Source organism: Myotis nattereri (genome assembly GCF_964212035.1).
Source record: "Myotis nattereri genome assembly, chromosome: 19".
Lineage (NCBI taxonomy): Eukaryota > Metazoa > Chordata > Mammalia > Chiroptera > Vespertilionidae > Myotis > Myotis nattereri.
The window spans coordinates 13,028,928-13,048,008 of NC_138095.1; the positions used below are offsets into that span (position 1 = coordinate 13,028,928).

The 19,081-nt window shown below is 56.8% G+C and overlaps 2 protein-coding genes across 2 annotated transcripts; both read left to right on the plus strand.

Annotated features, from left to right (window-relative positions):
* Window positions 1-953: 953 nt before the first annotated feature.
* HIC2 (HIC ZBTB transcriptional repressor 2) lies at window positions 954-9,536 on the plus strand (the record flags this gene model as incomplete). The annotated part of the gene is made up of 2 exons (XM_081113418.1): window positions 954-979; window positions 3,040-9,536. 2 exons carry the CDS (start codon window positions 954-956, stop codon window positions 4,862-4,864), a joined length of 1,851 nt encoding a protein of 616 aa, XP_080969544.1. The 3' UTR covers window positions 4,865-9,536.
* A 6,663-nt stretch (window positions 9,537-16,199) lies between these two features.
* Window positions 16,200-19,081, plus strand: TMEM191C (transmembrane protein 191C). The gene is made up of 10 exons (XM_081114020.1): window positions 16,200-16,669; window positions 16,976-17,099; window positions 17,270-17,320; window positions 17,466-17,543; window positions 17,687-17,743; window positions 17,887-17,946; window positions 18,106-18,170; window positions 18,249-18,321; window positions 18,725-18,756; window positions 18,866-19,081. Exons 1-10 carry the CDS (start codon window positions 16,515-16,517, stop codon window positions 19,068-19,070), a joined length of 900 nt encoding a protein of 299 aa, XP_080970146.1. The 5' UTR covers window positions 16,200-16,514; the 3' UTR covers window positions 19,071-19,081.

Consider the following 19,081-nt stretch of genomic DNA (forward strand, 5'->3'; position numbering starts at 1 on the left):
GGAGTTGAGGCCTCCCAGCCACCCGCACCCCCGGGTCTGATCACATTCCTGAGGGACCTGCTGAACCTCCCTGGCCCTGGGGGCGGGGGAAGGGCAGGCAGGGATGGGCTCCAAGCTGCTGCAGGCCTCCTCCCCCACCCTGGCTCCACTCCAAGGGAGCCCTGGTTTGCCCACGGGAGTGGTGTACAAGGAGCCAGAACCTCAGAACCCCCTCTTGTGGGACCTGAAAAGGTGGGGGCAGAAGCAGCTCACATGCATCTGGTAGCTGCTGCCAGTGGCTTTGGCAGGGTGGTATGGAAAGGCCAAGCTTTCAGAAACTCCTATAAGGGGAGGCCATGTGGTCAGGCTGGGCTGGGCAGGAGGGGCTGGGCCCTCTGGGCAGGGAGGGGGCAAGAGCAGATTTGGAAGGGAAGGAGGCAGGAGAGCCAGAAGCGGTTGAGACTGGTTCTTATAAATAGCCTATTGCACCAATGCCTCCAATTTTGACCTTTTGTCATGTAAATATGGCTGGCCTGGGAAGGGCCTTGCCCAGGCCTCCTGCCATCATGCCCGCCATGAATTTGAGCCTGCTCCCAGCTCCCGAGGCTGAGGTGGCCCTTGGAGTACCCTAAAGCTCCTGGGTGGGAAGCGGTGCAGTGCCTTTGAGCTCCCTAGACCTGCCATCTTAACCTACCGCTGGGCCTGTCGGCAGGGCACTATGGCCAGTGTCTCCTTCCCAGCTGGCTGCCCCTATCATCCCAGCCAGAGAAACCCCCTGACCGTCTTGGGAACAAGGGCTCAAGGACTACCAGGCACCTTCTACTCCACTGTCTCTCCCCCGCCCCTCCCCTGATGGCTGTCTGGGTGACCATGTCCATTCCATCTTCCATCTTCTTTCCAGGTGACCGGGCATTGATGCACCCCCAAGGGAGGCCACGCGCTCAAGGAGGCCACCCCTGCTCGCTGCTGCTCACATGGTTTCTGGGCCCCTGGCACTCCGGTAGGCTGGGGACAGGGAGCTGGCAGGGTGGGGGAGCGGGAGGGAGACTGGGGAGGGAGGGCATCGTCCACCTGCTCCTGCTGGGGGATTTCTGGGAGGCCCACACAGCCCTGCAGCTCTCAGCCTGCGTCCTTTGTGTGCAGGCAGCACTGGGCAGCTCAGAGGGGAGGCTGGGCCTGTTTGTCCTTGGTTTGGGGAAGAGGGGCTCATTGTGGACTCACAGGCTCTTGGAGGATGGGACCTCCTGCCCTTTGACAGGCTTGGAGCACAGGCATCTGGGTGCTGGTGGAGCTGACATTGTACTTGCCTGGGTCCAGGTATTCCGGCCAATGTGGAGGCCATGCCTTGGGCAATTTGTGCCTGCCTGGCTGGCTGTGGGCAGGAAGTAGGGGAAGGTTGGTTGAGCAGCCTTGCAGGGCCAGGTTGGTCTATTGTCTAGCACAGTGGTTCTCAACCTTCCTAATGCCGCGACCCTTTGTTCCTCATATTGTGGTGACCCCCAACCATAAAGTTATTTTCGTTGCTACTTAATAACTGTAATTTTGCTACTGTTATGAATCGTAATGTAAATATCTGATATGCAGGATGTATTTTTATTGTTACAGATTGAACATAATTAAAGCATAGTGATTAATCACAAAACAATATGTAATTATATATGTGTTTTCCGATGGTCGCGACCCACAGGTTGAGAACCACTGGTCTAGCAAGTGTTTGCTGCCTCCTGCTGTCAGGCCCTGGGTGCAGCCTGGCATCCACGTGTTCACAGAAAGCTCTGATGCTTTTTTGGGGGGTTTGAGTGGTTGCTAGGTTTTTTTATTTTTATTTTAAATTAATCTTTGCAAACAAGGGCACGTGTGGGGGCGGGGGGAGTGATGGTGGTGGTATTTGTATTTGTGTCACAGGGAGACAGGGTGGGCGTGATCCCTCTAGGCTTTGTCCTGAGGGAGGCAGAGCCGAGTGCCTTGGTAAGAGCAGGAGGTCCCAGGTGAGGTGAGGCTCAGAGACTGAGCCCTGAGCGGAAGGGTTGAGGGTACCTTTGACAACTGTGTGGCAGAGTTGCCTGTGGAAGGCTTTATGTTCCCTGCGCGGCTGGAGGGCGCAGGGAGCCACGACCTTGTGCTGTGGGCCCTGCCACTCTGAGGTGGGCATATGGTGATCACACTGTCACAGAACCAGCCTGCTGGGTTCCTGATGAGGCCAGAGGCTTCTGCTGTTTGGTACTTAATGACATCAGTTAGCGACTGTGCCAGTCTATCAAGACCAGCTGCCTGTTTTTCCCATGCCCAGACAGTGCTGCCCTGCCCAGAAAGGATCCAAGGTAGGGCCCATGTGGTGCAGTGGTGTGGCCAAGCCACATTTTCTACTCAGCACCCAGAGACCCAGACCAGAAAGTGCTCTATGACCTCCAGGGGGCAGGGCACTTGTGAGGTGGGGGCAGGTGAGGGACTGCCTGTGGGCTGCAGTGTCTGGGAGGTGGTGACATACCTTGGCAAGTCTGAAAGCTTGGGAGGCCTGTAGGGTTTGTAAGAGGCACCCAGCGTAAAGCAGAAGTTGCAGACTAGAGGCTGCACATTTGGTTTGGCTCACAGAGCATTTAAGAAAAAGAACCTTCATTTAATATTGGGAGATTTCGCCGCTGGGGCATGGCTCAGAGCTCCTGCTCCCTTCAGTCCCTGCCACTTCCCAGCTCCTCAGAATCCTCTGCTGGTCATTTTTAGGTCCCTATGGGCCTGTGGCTGGCTTCCTTTAGTGTGCAGATGGTCCACGGGCTGTGAAGTGAAGTTCAGTCCCAGTTTCTCTACTTGGCATGGAGTGACTTTCATTGTCCTGCTTTCGTTTTCTCATCAGTGCACATGGGGCCGGTTGCCCCTTTTCTGGCAGTCTGAGTGCTGGGCGGCTAGTGTGAGTCCCCTTCCTGTGTACTGTGCCTGAGAAGGTGGCCAGTGGCCAGGTCAGCTTAGAGGCCTCTCTGAGTGCCACTGTGGCCCACCCAGGCCTGGAGCCCTTGCACTAGGGTCCTGGTCAGCTAACTCTCACAAGCCTGTTCTTGCTTGCAGGTGGTACGCGTGGGCAGGGCGTGGGGACATGGGGCCTGACATGGAGCTGCCCAGCCATTCGAAGCAGCTCCTGCTGCAGCTGAACCAGCAGAGGACAAAGGGCTTCCTGTGTGATGTCATCATCATGGTGGAGAACTCCATCTTCCGGGCCCACAAGAATGTCCTGGCCGCCAGCAGTATTTACTTCAAGTCCCTGGTCCTGCATGACAACCTCATCAACCTGGACACGGACATGGTCAGCTCCACAGTGTTCCAGCAGATCCTGGACTTTATCTATACAGGGAAGCTGCTGCCCAGCGACCAGCCAGCTGAGCCCAACTTCAGCACTCTCCTCACTGCCGCCAGCTACCTCCAGCTGCCCGAGTTGGCAGCCCTCTGCCGTCGAAAGCTCAAGCGAGCCGGCAAGCCTTTCGGTTCTGGACGGGTGGGGGCTGCTGGCATGGGGCGGCCCCCCCGCAGCCAGCGGCTGTCCACAGCTTCTGTCATCCAGGCTCGGTATCCAGGGCTCATGGATGGGCGCAAGGGGGCCCACACCTCCCAGGAGCTCCCCCAGGCCAAAGGCTCGGATGATGAGCTCTTCCTCGGCAGCTCCAATCAGGAGAGTGCACACAGCCTGGGCCGGGCCGTCTGTCCAGCCAGTGGGGAGGCCGGCCTGGGCAGTTGCAGCACCAATGGGAGCAGTGGGGGCTGTGAGCAGGAGCTGGGCCTGGACTTGTCCAAGAAGAGTCCCCCTTTGCCCCCCGCCACTCCTGGTCCCCCCCTCACCCCAGATGATCCCGCCCAGCTAAGTGACAGTCAGCATGGCTCACCCCTCTCGGCCTCAGCTCCTCCCGTTGCCAACAGTGCCTCTTATGCCGACCTGGGGGGCACCCCCAGTGAGCCCATGGATCTGGAGGGGCCCGAGGACAACCACCTGAGCCTGCTGGAGGGGCCTGGCGGGCAGACCCGGAAGAGCCTCCGGCACTCGGCCCGCAAGAAGGAGTGGAGCAAAAAGGAGCCCATGGCAGGTTCCCCCTTTGAGCGGAGGGAAGTGGGGCCCAAGGGCTCCTGCACAGGGGAAGAGAGTGAAGGGCTTGGGGACAGGGTTCCCAACGGCGTCCTGGCCAGCGGTGTAGCAGGGGGCGGCCCCAGCGGGCCCTACAGGGAGCCCTCATACCCCTGCAAGGAGGAGGAAGAGAACGGCAAGGACGGGAGTGAGGACAGCGGGCAGAGTGAGAGTGAGGGGGGCAGTGGCCACGCCAGCGCCCACTATATGTACCGGCAGGAAGGCTACGAGACAGTGTCCTATGGGGACAACCTGTACGTGTGCATCCCCTGCGCCAAAGGCTTCCCCAGCTCCGAGCAGCTCAACGCCCACGTGGAGACGCACACGGAGGAGGAGCTGTTCATCAAGGAGGAGGGCGCCTACGAGACGGGCAGTGGGGGTGCGGAGGAGGAGGCGGAGGACCTGTCCGCGCCCAGTGCAGCCTATGCAGCTGAGCCCCGGCCCTTCAAGTGCTCAGTCTGTGAGAAGACCTACAAGGACCCAGCCACCCTGCGGCAGCACGAGAAGACACACTGGCTGACGCGGCCCTTCCCCTGCAACATCTGCGGCAAGATGTTCACGCAGCGTGGCACCATGACACGCCACATGCGCAGCCACCTGGGCCTGAAGCCCTTCGCCTGTGATGAGTGTGGCATGCGCTTCACCCGCCAGTACCGCCTGACGGAGCACATGCGCGTGCACTCGGGTGAGAAGCCCTACGAGTGCCAGCTCTGTGGGGGCAAGTTCACCCAGCAGCGCAACCTCATTAGCCACCTGCGCATGCACACTTCCCCCTCCTAGAAGCCAAAGACCGTCTCCAGCCTGGGGCGCTCTCTGCAGACTCGCCCTTGGGAACAATGGAAGAAAGAAGTAAGGAGGCCCAGGGGGCAGGCCCGGACCCCAGATCTAGCGGGGTGGCTCCTGGTGACACCTCCGGCCCGCCCCCTACCCAGAGCTTTAATCCACAGTCTGTACCAAGGGAAGAGAGCAGAAGGCCGGGTCCCGAACCCCAAAGGTATTGTGGGTGTGCAGTCTACCTCCAGATCCCGCCCAGGCCCCTGCCCCCTCTCCCAGGGCTACCATAGAGCCTGTGGGAGTGGGTCACGGGGCCCGGACCCGGCCTTTTTCTCACAGGTCAGGTCTGAGCAGGGGAGTGGGGACCTCCCTCTGTGCTGGGAGGATCAGGGCTGCCTGTGGCCAGGGGCAGTGTCCCTGTACACAGGAGTGCTAGTCTGTGTGCCGCGGCCACCTTGGCTGTAAGGGGAGCAGTGCTGGATGGGACGCGATGGAGGCCCCCCCCTCGAGCCAGGGGGGCCCTCACCGCCTACCTCTCCACAGCTAAAGAGCCCTCTGGGCTGGTGTTGCTGTTATTCCTACTGATCTGTTCCTTTTTTCTTTGTGAGTTTTGTTTTTTAAACCAAAACCAACAAGAGTTTATTTTCCTCCTGACCCCTCGGGGCTGAGCCTGGGTCTGCAGACTGAATGTATGGGGCACTCGCCCCTCCCGCCTGGCTGCAGGCTTCGGGGGGCCCACCCCTCCAGGCCCCAGAAGCCCTTCTTGGCCAAAGGCTTCCCTGGGCCCCAGCCCACCTCGGCTGCCTCAGGAGAGAGAGTGCTTTTCCTATAGTTTCTGAGGAATCTTCTTTGTTTAGAGGTACTTGTTTTTTATTAAGAGAAAAACCAGTGTAACGTTTATGTGAATGTTTGAACTGGAAGGTCTGGGGTTCGAGGGGGGAGGGGGGAGGCTGGACTGGGTGCCAGGGCCGTCGGTACTCTCGTTTTCCTTTTCTTTGTGTGTGTGGTATGCGCAGTGCGTGTGGACAGATGTTGCGCTTTCCTTCTTCCTTACCTGTCAAGGTGGAGAGACTTCTGACCTTTTGCTACCTCTTGAAATTCACGAAGAACAGTAAGTTGGTGACTGGCAGCTGAGGCAGTGACACTTTTGCTTTCCTCTCTTTAGTGCACAAAGACGTTCAAGTGCACAGCCCTGGGCCCACCATGCATCACACTCAGTGAGGCTCCTGCAGCTTCGGAGTCTCTGCTCATGCGTGGGTGTTCTCCTGGGCACAGGGCTAGTCCTGGCCACCCTGAGGGTGTTCTGAGTGTCTGCTGAGCCAGGGAGCCCACACAACTCCAGTCTGGGCCAGGTGAGGGTGTGAGTGCTCCAGCCCCAGGGGAGCCTGGTATTGGGCAACGGGGAGATGGGTGCCAGCTCTTTTCAGCTCCTTGCCAGGACTAGGATGAGGCGGAAGTGAGCCCCCTATCCTGTTCCCTGGGCTTGCAAGAGCTGGAGCTTGAGCTTGGGAAAGGAGCAGCCCCGCCTAGCCAATGCTAGCCAGTGTGGAGGCATGGGAAGGGCTGGCCAAAGTGATGTGTGCCCTCGGGCATAGGAAGGGGACTGGCCCTACTTGGGCGAGTCCTGGCCCACTGCCACTCTGTCTCAGGGCTGGCTGCCACCCATTGGCTCAGCCCTGTCTGGGTTTCACCCCTCGCCCCTCACTTGGGGTTTTCTCCACCAGCCTCAGGCTCCTCCATGGGCCCAGCGCTCACAAGGCCAGACCAAGGTGCCGAAGTTGGCTCCTCTGTCCTCGGCCGACTGGAGACACAGGGCTGAGCCGGTGGCTTTATCTTCTTCATTTTGCTTCGTGCTTTTGCTTTTTTTTTCCCTTCTTTTTTTTTCTTTCTATTCTAAGTTCAGACCAAAAAATTCCAGAGTCATCCCTACCCCTAACCCTTCCAGAGACCCTCCAGCTGAAAACAGCCTGAGTTCAGGGACCCGAGTGGTGAGTGGTGTGTTTTGGGACTGAGGGCTCCTGGGTGAGGGCTCAGGCAGTGCCCGCAGCCCTGAGCCGGCTCCTCTTCCTTTAGGTGGGACACGGAGGACTGCCCAGGGCCTCTTGTTCCCGCAGGTCAGTGAGGGGCAGGGTCTGCCGCAGGCCCCTTTGCTCTCCCGACCCCACCCACTCCGTCAGCACTTAAGCCACACGACACAAAGTCTGTACTGCATGGGAGGCGCACACATGCCTGGTCTGTGTGTGGCCCCCGCCGTGGGCAGCGCAAGCGAGGTGACGCGTGAAAGTCGGCGATTCATTTGCAGAGCTTCAGGGACTGGGCGCAGAGGCCCTCACTCAACGACGCTTGTGCGACATAGTATTGTACCCACCTGAGTATTGTATCGAGCCTTTTCTGTATTTTAACAAGAAAGCAAAACACTAGTTTCCTATGTAAGGCTTTAAGGGTTTGTGGGGCAGGGTGGTATTGACACACATTGGTTTTGTTTTCTTTTTCCTTTGGTTTCATGTGGCGTGTGTGTGAGTGTGCGTGGAAATGTGTTAAGAGCCTCACAAGGAAATTAGGCCATTGGAGGCCCAGGGCGGCTTACAGTTCTCTGCTTTAGTCACTTAATTCCTGAATGTTTTGGTGAAACAGGAAACAGAAAATAGCAGTTGTCATGTAGGAAAGAGAAGATAAACAACAACAAAAAGAAAAAAGCAAAAAAAAAAAAAAAGCTCATACCCAAATTCACAAAACCTATTTTTTAAACCAAAGCACATTTTGAATGAGTATGGAACCTCAACAGGCTCAGAAAAAAAGATACTAATATATTTATCTCATTGTTTACATAAACTTTTACAGTTTCAGACCTCAGCAGCTGGAAAGGCCAGTCCCAGTGAGTCCTAACTTTCTGGAGGCCCCTTCAAGTCGGCCCTGGTAGAGCTCTGGCAGAGGGCACCTGCGGGGCTGGGCAGGCGTGGCGGCCCCTGGGTTCACCTGAGCCTTCTTTCCCAGCCCCGCCGCTCCAAGCCCAGCTGGCACCAAAGAGCTTGGGCCAGTGCTGACTGGCCCCCAGGTCTTCTGGCCATCCTGGCCAGCTGGCAAAGCGGGGTGCTGGCGGCTCTGACCACAAGACCCAGGCTGGGCTTGGACTTGGGGATGGCGGTGAGCCCCACCTCTGCTCTGCTCAAGATCCTGGGGTGGGTTGATGTGAGGGTCCCTCTCAAGCCAAAAAGCCAGGACCTTTGCACATCCATTGATTCTGGCTGGTCCCGGTCCCTGGGGACCCACCCCCCCACCACCAGTAGCAGGAGGGGCTTACTGGGCTGGTCCTTACCAACACAGATGGTGCAAACACTCTGAACAGTGTTGTTTTTGTATCAATATGTTTGTGCAGTAATGAATGTATTTATTTCTCAGACTTGGGGCGAGCGAGGGCAGCCGGGCTCTGCCACCGCACGCTCCTGCCAGACCGAGCCACTGCAGGGGCTCGTCCAGGGTTGCAAAAAAGAAAAGATGAACCTTTAAGCAAATAAGAATCTCAGAGACTTGCAGCATAGCCATACACCTCAGCCTGTGAATGAACAATCCGGACCCAGACTGACTCTCAGAACCTCACGCAGCCATGCGTGTGTTTCCCGTTAGTCACCACTCGGTGCCGGGCTGTCCTCTGCCCCCACCCTGTCAGTATTCACTGGACTTGACCGAGTGCAGGAGTGCGATCTGGGCTGGCTGGCTGGGCAGGCAGACCCCAGCCGCCATCCCTGCAACCGTCCTGAGTTGGGGTGAGGCCTGGGCAGCCAGAAGGGCAGGGCTCAGGGAAGAGGTCACTGCATCCGTCCTGTCCCCCGACTTGGGGGACAAAAGCAGAGGCGCCAGGCCTTAGGAGAACAAACAAGGGATCTCAGCTCTGTCCCCTGAGGGACCAAGGCCCTTGGTCTTCCCCAGAGCCATGTTGGGGCAGACGCTATTGAACCTGTGAATCTGATGCCAGGAGTGAGGGGATGGAGAGGGATCTAACCAGAGCCTCAGTCTGACATTCCAAATGAGGGGGTGGTTGTGCACTGTGGGAATTGAGGCTGCCCAGTACCCCCCAGCTTCAGTCACCCCACTTTTTCTACCAGGAACTCCTCCCCCTACCTCACCTATTTGCTATTTATTGCTGTAATTTATTGACCTCAAAAATGCTGCATAACAGACCTCACTTGGGACAGGGAGGATCTCCAGGCCCCCCCCTCCACTTGGCGGGGCCCTGTGGGGCCAGGTGCTGAGGGGAGCCTCTCTGTACCCTACCCATCACTTGCTTTCCCCCTCCCCCCTTGGGGGACCCCAGGTTGGGCACTGGCCCATTCATAAATACCTCGAGGGGGAGGGAGAGGGATGGGGTTATAGCTGTTTTGTTTAATTGGAACTGGAAGAGGGATCATGTCCGTACTTTATGTCCTTCCCAGAAAGGGGGAGGGACACTGATCGCACTCCTGTACTGGCCACCGCCGCTGTCAGTCATCACGTTGAGTTCACTTCCCTCGAGAGTTTGGATAAATTCAGGTCAGAGCTGCAAGTACGCAGCCCTCAAGTGTCATAGACAAGCAACTCACCTACGACTGATCTCTCCATTCAGAAGTGTGCAGTCTTAATGTACAGTGATGAGAAACTGTTATTTTATGATCTTTTCATTAAAAGCTTGATTGAAAACTGTCGTGGGGCCTGTGTTCTGTGACTGTTCTCTCACTGAGTGACAGACCGCTTTCCTTTTGACCCGCACTCTGGGGCTGGCACCCTCTTGGGCAGCGTTGGCCTCAGTTGGCCGAGGCAGGTTAGGAGGCAGTGGATATGTAGGTAGGCGTGTGGACCTGGTGGCCTGGATGGGGGAATGGCTCATCCCCGGGACCACCTGTTGGAGCTGCGATGTCGGGCTGGGGCGGGGCAGCAGCTCTCATGTTCTCTCTCCTTCCTGTTGTTTCCTGCTTGGCCTTGGGGTCAAAGGGGGTGGGGGAGGAAAAGAGAATAATCTCTGGGGCAAGGCCAGTAAATCAGACTCCCTGGGGGACTGTTCTCCCAGCCACCAGGGCGAGAATCCCAGGATGAGTGAAGATGAAGGCAGAGGAGTAGGGCTGGAGCTAGGAGGTCAGTGAGGAGCTTAGACCCCTGCACTATGGACTGTAGGCAACCCAGTGGCCGCAGCAGGTGAGCCCGGGACTCCAGACCTCCAGCAGAGCATGGGGATGGCTGCTCTAAGTCACGTAAGTGCCATTCAATTGTTTAAAATGTTTTATCAAAGCAACACCTGAGCATAGTTTAAATCATCAAATGGTTCTTTTTTATTTTTTATTTTTTTTTATTTAATTTATTTTAAATATATTGATTTTTTTTTTTTTTTTTTTTTTTTTTTTACAGAGAGGAAGGAAGAGGGATAGACAGAAACATCAATCAAATGCCTTCTGCACACCCCCTACTGGGGATGTGCCCGCAACCAAGGTATATGCCCTTGACTGGAATCGAACCTGGGACCTTTCAGTCCACAGGCCGACGCTCTATCCACTGAGCCAAACCGGTTAGGGCAGATGGTTCTTTTTTAAGTAAAAAGTTTTTATTAATTTCAGAGAGAGGAAGGGAGAAGGGGAGAGAAAAACATCAATGATGAGAAGTCAAGAAATGTTTCCCATAGCCCTTCTCTGGGGACATTTTCTAAATTGTACAGCAGAAGTAGAGGAAGCTTTTGAATGGCTCCCTGAACCTGGTAAAAGCCAGGGCACATTATTAAAAGGTTTCAGTGCTGCCAAATGTTACTGTGGGTGGTCCCTGCCTCTGTGGGGCTGTTAGGTAACATGTACACCGTCACTGGCTGTCTTTCCGGAATCTGAATGAGAACGTGTGGACACGGGTGAGACCTATGCTTGAGTGACTGGGCCCCGGATCCATGCTCTCCAGCCCACTGGCATAGGACAGCCTTGGGCCTGGAGGAGGAGGGAGCCAGCTGGGAGGGGGCCGGCTCCCCACCCCACCCCAGGGACCTGTAGGTACTGTGCACCTGAGGGGGAGGCTGTTGCAGGGCGAGGCCACTGACGGGCTTACTGGGGGACAACAGTCCCTCAGGCTGAGATGGCGTGTACAGTCTCCCTGGGGACATCGTGCCTCAGATGGGCAGGTACGGAGAGGGAGGGTTACCTGGCTAAGTGGCACCAGCGGGTGGTGCTGAGAGAACCTAGAATTGACCGTTTGTCTGAGGGGCGGAGACCACAGGAAGCAATGCTGCAATATAGGTTTCTGCCCTCCTCCCCCAGTGAGCAGAGAAGAGATCCCAGTGCAGGGAAGGGAGGAGTCCTTGGTGTCAGGGGCCACCTCCACTTCTCCCCAAAGCGAACCTGGCTTCCAGAGAGTCCTCGTGGCATCTCCTGGCATAGGGAGCTGAGAGCAGATCGGGCAGCCCGGTCTGCTGGGCAAGTAGGGGCCGTGTCAGGAGGCTGTCATTGTGGGTAGCTTCTACCTTTCTTAACATATTGCAGTGCTTTTCCCAGTTACAAATATTTACTTTCCTTATTATAAAAGCAACAAATGACCCTAAAAAGCAACACGGGTACACAAAAAAGAGAAAATAAGAAAACTCATCATTGGATCTTCAGAAGTGACTGCTCTGTCACTGGATTTTAATAAAAAAAACGGACCCTCGCCCTACCTGGTTTTGTTCAGTGGAGAAGAGCGTCGGCCTGTGGACTAAAGGGGCCCGGGATCCATTCTGGTCAAGGGCACGTACCTGGTTGCAGGCTCCTCCCCTGCCTGGGCCCTGGTTGGGGAGAAACACAATTGATGTGTTTCTCTCAAATCGATGTTTCTGTCTTTTCCCCTCTAACACTCTTCCTAAAAATAATGGAAATATATCCTTGGGTGAGGATTAACAACAACAACAAACAAGAGCTATGGCAGAAATTGGTCAAGTAGGACCACAAAGACCAAGGTCAGGGAAGGTGATGCCTGAGCAGTGATTCAAGGGAAGGCTGTTCCATGTGTACAGATCAGTGTATGAAAAGTACTGAGACATAAAATTAGTTGGATTGCTTAGGGGATTAAAATGAGTTTGCTTTGGTTGTAGGGGGAAATGGCAAGAGGCTAGGACAGCTGTGGGCAAACTACGGCCCGTGGGCCGGATCCTGCCCATTTGAAATGAATAAAACTAAAAAAAAAGAAAAAAAGACCGTACCCTTGCCCTCCGGTCCAGTTTAAGAACCCATTGTGGCCCTCGAGTCAAAAAGTTTGCCCACCAAACTTTGGGGGACTTTGTTGCAGAACCAAACATTGGGGGACTTTGTATGTTGAGAGCAAAACAAGTTGAGATTTTTATTTTATTCTGTAAGTGCATGGGTTTTTGTTGCTTAAAGCCACATAACCCTTTTTATCAAAGAATTCCTTACATGCAAGCACCTTCATTATTGGATATGTCATAGTTAAAAATCTTTTTCTATTGTATAAAAGTTTCAAACACAGATTTTATAATTGTTCTTTTTCTTACTCAACAGACATTTATTGAGCTCCTAGCATCATATAGATGTTCTCACAAGACTGTGCAATAAACATGAAATTACTGCATTGAGCCATAAAGACTAGGGCGGAGTGGGTCGCTTGCATGGACTGACTGACTCCACAGCTGCCTTTGGAGTGGAGAGCTGGGTGGATGTGCCAGGAAGCAGGGGACCCACAACTGTGGATCTAGGTCAGGGGTGGGCAAGCTTTTTGACTCGAGGGCCACAATGGGTTCTTAAACTGGACCGGAGGGCTGGAACAAAAGCATGGATGGAGTGTTTGTGTTAACTAATATAAATTCAAAGTAAACATCATTATATAAAAGGGTACGGTCTTTTTTTTTTTAGTTTTATTCATTTCAAACGGGCCGGATCTGGCCCATGGGCCGTAGTTTGCCCACGGCTGATCTAGGTGCTGGCTTTCCTGGGGTTCACTTCTAAAAATCTCTGTTTTTCTATATGTTTGAACATTTTCATAAGTTCATAAATCAGTTAAATTCTTAACATTCATAAATGTTGAGGAAAATGCTATCTACATGTACTAGGCCCGTGGTCGGCAAACTGCGGCTCGCGAACCACATGCAGCTCTTTGGCCCCTTGAGTGTGGCTCTTCCTAAGCCTTAGGAATACCCTAATTAAGTTAATAACAATGTACCTACCTATATAGTTTAAGTTTAAAAAATTTGGCTCTCAAAAGAAATTTCAATCGTACTGTTGATATTTGGCTCTGTTGACTAATGAGTTTGCTGACCACTGTACTAGGCTATTCATTTATAATCGAGTATAATTTTGAAAGTACCAAGACATTAAGAAATCTCTAGGGGCAAGCATGTCAAACTCAAAGGCTGACACAGGCCGAGTACATGAGGCATGAGGCTGTGGACCCCGAGTTTGACATGCTTGCTCTAGGGTATGCAGGATGGTCCTTCAGCCAACACTGTCCCCCCTTCTGCTCTGAGTCAGACCAGTGTTGCCCTAGTGGATGCCTAGGAAGCCAACATGGCCACCCAGGGAAAAGACTGTGCCTGACCGAGACTGGGGGAGGAGGGTGGCTCTCCGAGAGGACTTTGAACCTGAGTCCTGAAGGGGCAGACCTGGGCCACACAGGCTGATTGGGGAGACAGGCAGGTGCTTCCGGTGGGAATTGGGGATGCAAAGGCAGGGCTGCTGCAGGAATCAGACCCGTCAGCTGCTTCCTGGCAGCGTTCAGAGGCACCAAGGCCAGGGTGGTTTGTTTCCATGACTACTGTGGCCATGCCCCATCCCCCCTACCTCCAGGCCACTGAGGGGAAGCAGCTTGGGTTGAGAACAGCATAATTAGCTCCTGGCTTTACCCTGAAGAGATTTTCCTTATGCAGATAGGAGTGTGGGGGTGGGTGGGAGGGGTTGGATTGCCTTGGGGGACACCCCTGCCCTGTAGGCATGCCCAGAAGCACCCAACAGCTCATCCTCCACAGCTGCAGAAAAGTTACCTGGAGGTCGGCCAGTACCATGGCCCATATGGCTAGTAGACACTACTTCCAGCTTCTCTCCTGAACTTAGCGGGTCAGGGCATCCGGGCTGCCACTGTCATTGCTGAACCTGGGTTTTCCCATCTATAAAAACAAGGTCATGATGCTTGCCCCATGTGGGTGGTGGGGATCTTGGGGACACTACACGGCGAGAGACCATTTGGGCTGGGTCTGGAGAGAGAAGTGACCACAGGGCAGGGAGGCACTGCGCCCTCCAAGGAATGACAGACCCAACCTCATCAGCATATATTCTCCAGCAGCGACAGGAAAATGGAAAAGAAAAAGGGAACTTCAATTGGATCAAATACACTAAAAATATTTCAATCTGTATAGTCAGTATAAACATTACTAATGAGATGAGTGGTTTACAGGGGAAGCAGCTACTTTCCATTGCTCAGCCGCCACGCTGTGGGAGGCCTAGTGCTGGAGCTGGCTGGCTCGAGGCTGAGGTGGTGCAGGGCTCAGTGCTCAGAGCCTTAACCACGTGACCTCATTGATTCCCTCAACCTCATGAGGGGGAGAGTCTAGCACAGCCGTGGGCAAACTACCGCCGCGGGCCGGATCCAGCCCGTTTGAAATGAATAAAACTAAAAAAAAAAAAAAAAAAAAAGACTGTACCCTTTTATGTAATGATGTTTACTTTGAATTTATATTCGTTCACACAAACACTCCATCCATGCTTTTGTTCCGGCCCTCCGGTCCAGTTTAAGAACCCATTGTGGCCCTCGAGTCAAAAAGTTTGCCCACCCCTGGGCTAGTAATAGCCCCCCACTTTACAGATAGAGGAACTGAGGCACGGGGTCTAAGGCTGTACCACTGCCACTGTTGCTGTTGCCCCCCCAGTTTGAGCAAGTCCCCAAGCCAGAGGGACTTCACTGCTAGACAGCCAACAGGAAGTGCCCACACCTACTCCGTGCCTCACACAGGCCTGTTGGGCCTGTCCCCGCCTCTCTCCTGGCCCTGGTGGTTCCTTGGTGGGAGGCAGCAGAGCTTGCATTCTCCCTGCTTGTGTCTCTGTGTTCACCCTCCCCGTTTTATAAGGACTCCAGGCACACTGGGTGCGGGGCCCACCCGCTGCTATAGGACTTCATCTTAACCAATGCTTACAATGGCCCTATTTCCACTCCGAAGTGCTGGGGCTTAGGGCTTCAACAGATGAATTTGGAGGGGGACACAACTCAACCCATAGCACACGTACGTCACGACTTGTCTTTTAAAGAAAGAGCCTTTGCATAATAGTAACAGAAAAACTCCGCAGGCAAAACCTTGATAAATGTGCTGAACTTTTTTGAAAATGACAAAAACTGAAACAAGACTTGTAGGTTTGGACAGAAGTGCTCTTCCCAGGGCAGATCATTGATGAGTGGAAAGTGTCCATTCTTCTCATTGATTTATTTAAAAATATATTTTTACTGATTTCAGAGAGGAAGGGAGAGAGAAACATCAATGATGAGAGAGAATCATTGATCAGCTGCCTCCTGCACACCTCCTGCATGTGCCCTTGACCGGAATCGAACCCTGGACCCTTCAGTCTGCAGGCCAACGCTCCACCCACTGACCCAAACCGCCTAGGGCCATTCTTCCCTTTTAATAGACTGACTGAATGTAGGGGATCGTTTGCAATACTGATACAGGGCCCAAAAGATACTTGGGAAACTTTGACAAGACAGCTCTACAATTTATCTGGAAGAGAAATGTGGTTGATTCCCCCCAGGCAACAAACACACACCTTCCCCCCAAAATGCTGTCCTGCTGAGGGTGGCCCATATTACAACCTGTTAGGGATTAAATTCAGGGGGACCTTGAATGAGCAGACGTCCAGCTGATGTATGGACACTCAACAACCGTAAACGGAGGACCCAAGTGCCACGTTCTAGAGAACATAAGGATTGAAGTTGTTCATAGAAGCATGTGCCTGGGGAGAGAGAAACATCGATTTCTTGTTCCACTTATTTATGACTTCATGGTTGATTCTTGTATGTGCCCTGACCAGGGATTGAACCCACAACCTTGGCGTACCTGGAGGACACTCTCACCAACTTTGCTACCCGGCCAGAGTGGGACGAGTTTGGGCCCATGTCTACACTCAGGTACTCAACTTCCAAACAGGACAGAGCATTGCTGTCACCAGGGATCTTTAGATCAGCAGAAATCCACAAATTTGATATAATCGAGTCCATCAGCTTTCCAGAGATTGTGCTTGCTGTGTCTTGGTTAAGGAAATGTTTCCCACACCAAAGTCTCAAGCCTTCCTTCTCCACTTAAGTCTCTGATCATTCTAGGGTTATTTTTTATATAGCACGCGAAGTAGAGACGCGCCTTTTTTTTTTTTTGGAGACGCACTTTTATTTCTCTCTTTATCATGAGCTAGTTTTCCCAGCACCATTTGTCAACGGTGAGACCCCACCCACCCACCTCGGCCTCCCATACCTTCCTCTTGGTTCCATTCCCACTTACTGGGGCTGCCTTGGGAATGAGTGAGTGCCCCAGTTGGCCCATGAGAAAGGAGGGAAAACCTCTGGGCATCTTCCTCCCCAAAGGGACCTGTGCCTGGGCAACCCCTGCCGCCCATTGTGACGCGCGCGCGGGCTGCTGGTCCGCGAGACAGGCGGCAGCGGCGGCGGCGGCGGCGGGCAGAGCCGGGGAGCCATGGCCGAGACGCAGGAGCTGTTCCTGCAGCTGCAGAAGGACAACCGCGACGGGCGCCTGAGGAAGCAGGAGCTGGAGGAGCTGGTGCGCGGGCTCGAGGCCGAGAGCGAGAGCCTCACTGGGCGCCTGCAGGACCTGCGCGAGCGCGAGCGCAGGTGCGCGGGGAGCGCGGCCCCGGCCCGCGGGGCGGGTGTGCGGCCGTCGGTCATGCGGGCGGTGGCACTCGGGGCTTCGCAGCGCGCCCGGCCGGCCCCTCAGTTATTCTGCCCGGCCCGGCACGAACCTCTGCTCCAGGCCGTCGGGACCGGGGCGTTCTACTCAAGGGACCCACGAAGGGGAGGGTGGAGTCCGGCGCCCGGGACGTGGGCTTCGTCGGCCCCATCAACGGCTGGGTCCCCTGGGCCGCGGGAGCCGGAGCGTCCGCCGTCTCCCGCGGCAGCACCGTCCGTTCTCCCTCTCAGCCTGCAGCGGAGGCAAAGCCAGGCGGCGGGCGCCCTGGGCGGGGAGGCGCGCGAGGCAGCGCGGGAGCGTGCGGAGCGGGCGCGCGGACTGCTGGAGGCTGCGGAGCAGCGCAAGCAGGACCTGGTGCGGACAGGCCCCTGGATGGGGCAGTGCCTCCGGGGAGAGTGGGGCCCTGATGGGGCGGAGCCCTTGGAGAGGACGGGCCGCGGGTGGGGCGGGGCCGTGGAGAGCGCAGGGAAGGCGGCGAGGGCTGGACTCGCGAGCGGCTCCGATCGCCTCCTCCGTCTCCGCAGGAGCAGCACAATCGGCAGCTGCAGGAGCAGTGGGAAGAGCTGTCAAGTCGGGTACATCCCGGAAACGCCGTTCTTGCTTCCCCCAGGGCGTCCCGCTCTAGTTCCCGCTCCCATTTCAGCCCCGTCCCCGCCTCCCAGGATATCCCACCCCCGACCCCCACCTGCGAGCCCCGCCCTCACAGAGCTCCCCCCGCAGCTGTTTTACTACGGAGGGGAGCAGCAGAGTCAGCAGCAAGAGGAGCAGCAGCTCGGCACCCAGCTGCTGGCGTTGCAGGTGCGGCGGGGCCCCGACGGCGGGAGCGGCGGCGTGGGCGGGGCCATGGCCACCCGGGAGCGGGGGTGGGGAGTCCTGGGGGCCCGGGACGCGGCCCTGAGGCGCGGCCGGAGTCTCCTGACGTTCCGTGTATTCGACCGAAGAAACAATTGGAGTTACTGGAGGCCAAGCACGCGATGCAGGCGGAGGGCCTGCGGCAGGTGAGGGCGGAGTCGGGCCTGAAGGGGCGGGGCGGCTTTGCGCGTGGGCGGAGGCTGGACTGGCGCCGGAAAGTGGAGAGGGTGGGTGTGCTCCCCACTCCGCCCCCGACCCCCCAATCTAATCGAGGCTCCTCGCATCCCAGGGCGCACAGCGGACCGAGGAGGCGTGGGCCAGCTTCCAGGAGCAGAGCGGGGTCCTGCAGGTGCCCCCCCCTGCCCTAAGAGCCACCAGCCTGACTCCACCGCCGCCTCCTCTCCCCCCAGAGCGGCGGCCCGCTTCCCGCCCCCCCCCCCGCCTCCCGCCCCCCCCCCTCCACCGACGCCACACCCAATCCTGAGGCCTCACTCCCCGTCACCCCCAGGAGCTGCAGGGGAAGGTGATGGAGGCGGCGGCTGCGCTGGATGCCTCGCGAGGCAGCAAGGAGCTGTAAGGGGCTGGGCCTGTCGGGTGTGGCGGGGCGACTGGGGCCGGGGCGCATCGCCCATCTCGACGCCTGTTCCGCAGCTACAACTCCCAGCCTCGCCGGGTGCAGGACTGCGCGGGGTCCCTCATGGAGGAGGTGGCCAAGGCCGAGTGTGTGAGCGTGCATCCGGGCGGGGGGGGGGGGGGGGAGACGACCCGCCCCACCGGGATACCTACACCCACGGGGTCCGCCTCCCCACGAGGGCCCGCCTCTCCACGGGGGCCCGCCCTGACAGTTCCGCTCCAATGGGGCTCCTCCTCACACCCGCGGGGGCCGCCTCCCCACGAGGGCCCGCCTCCCCACGGAGGCCCGCCCTGACAGATCCGCTCCAATGGGGCTCCTCCTCACACCCGCGGGGGCCCGCCTCCTACGTGGGCCGCCTCCCCACGAGCCGCTTCTTGAACCCGCCCCCACGGGGACCCCCACTCGCGCGTGCCCGCGACTCCCACCTTCGGTGAGATGCCTCGCCGCTCCCCCGCGGCGGGCGTAGAGCTGGACGCCGCTCTTCTTCCCGCAGGAGAAGCGCCTGTTCGGCGGTGCGGGCGTCAGGTGAGTCGCGGGGCGGGCGGGGGAGCGCGGGGCTCGGGCCCGGCGCCGGCAGGTCCCCGGGGGGCCACGGCCGGTGGGTCCGTCACGCGCCCGTCGGTCCGGCCCGCAGGCTGGGGGCGCTGAGCGCGCTGCAGATGCTGCTGCTGCTGCCGCTCGGCTTCCTGGCGCTGCCGCTGCTCTACCTGGTGCTGGTCAACCCCGCGGCCCTCCGCCGCCTGCTGCCGCGCCTCGGCTCGGACACCGCCTTCCGCCGCCTGCGCTACACGCTGTCGCCGCTGCTCGAGCTGCGCGCGCGCGGGCTGCTGCCCGCCTAGGACCCATCACG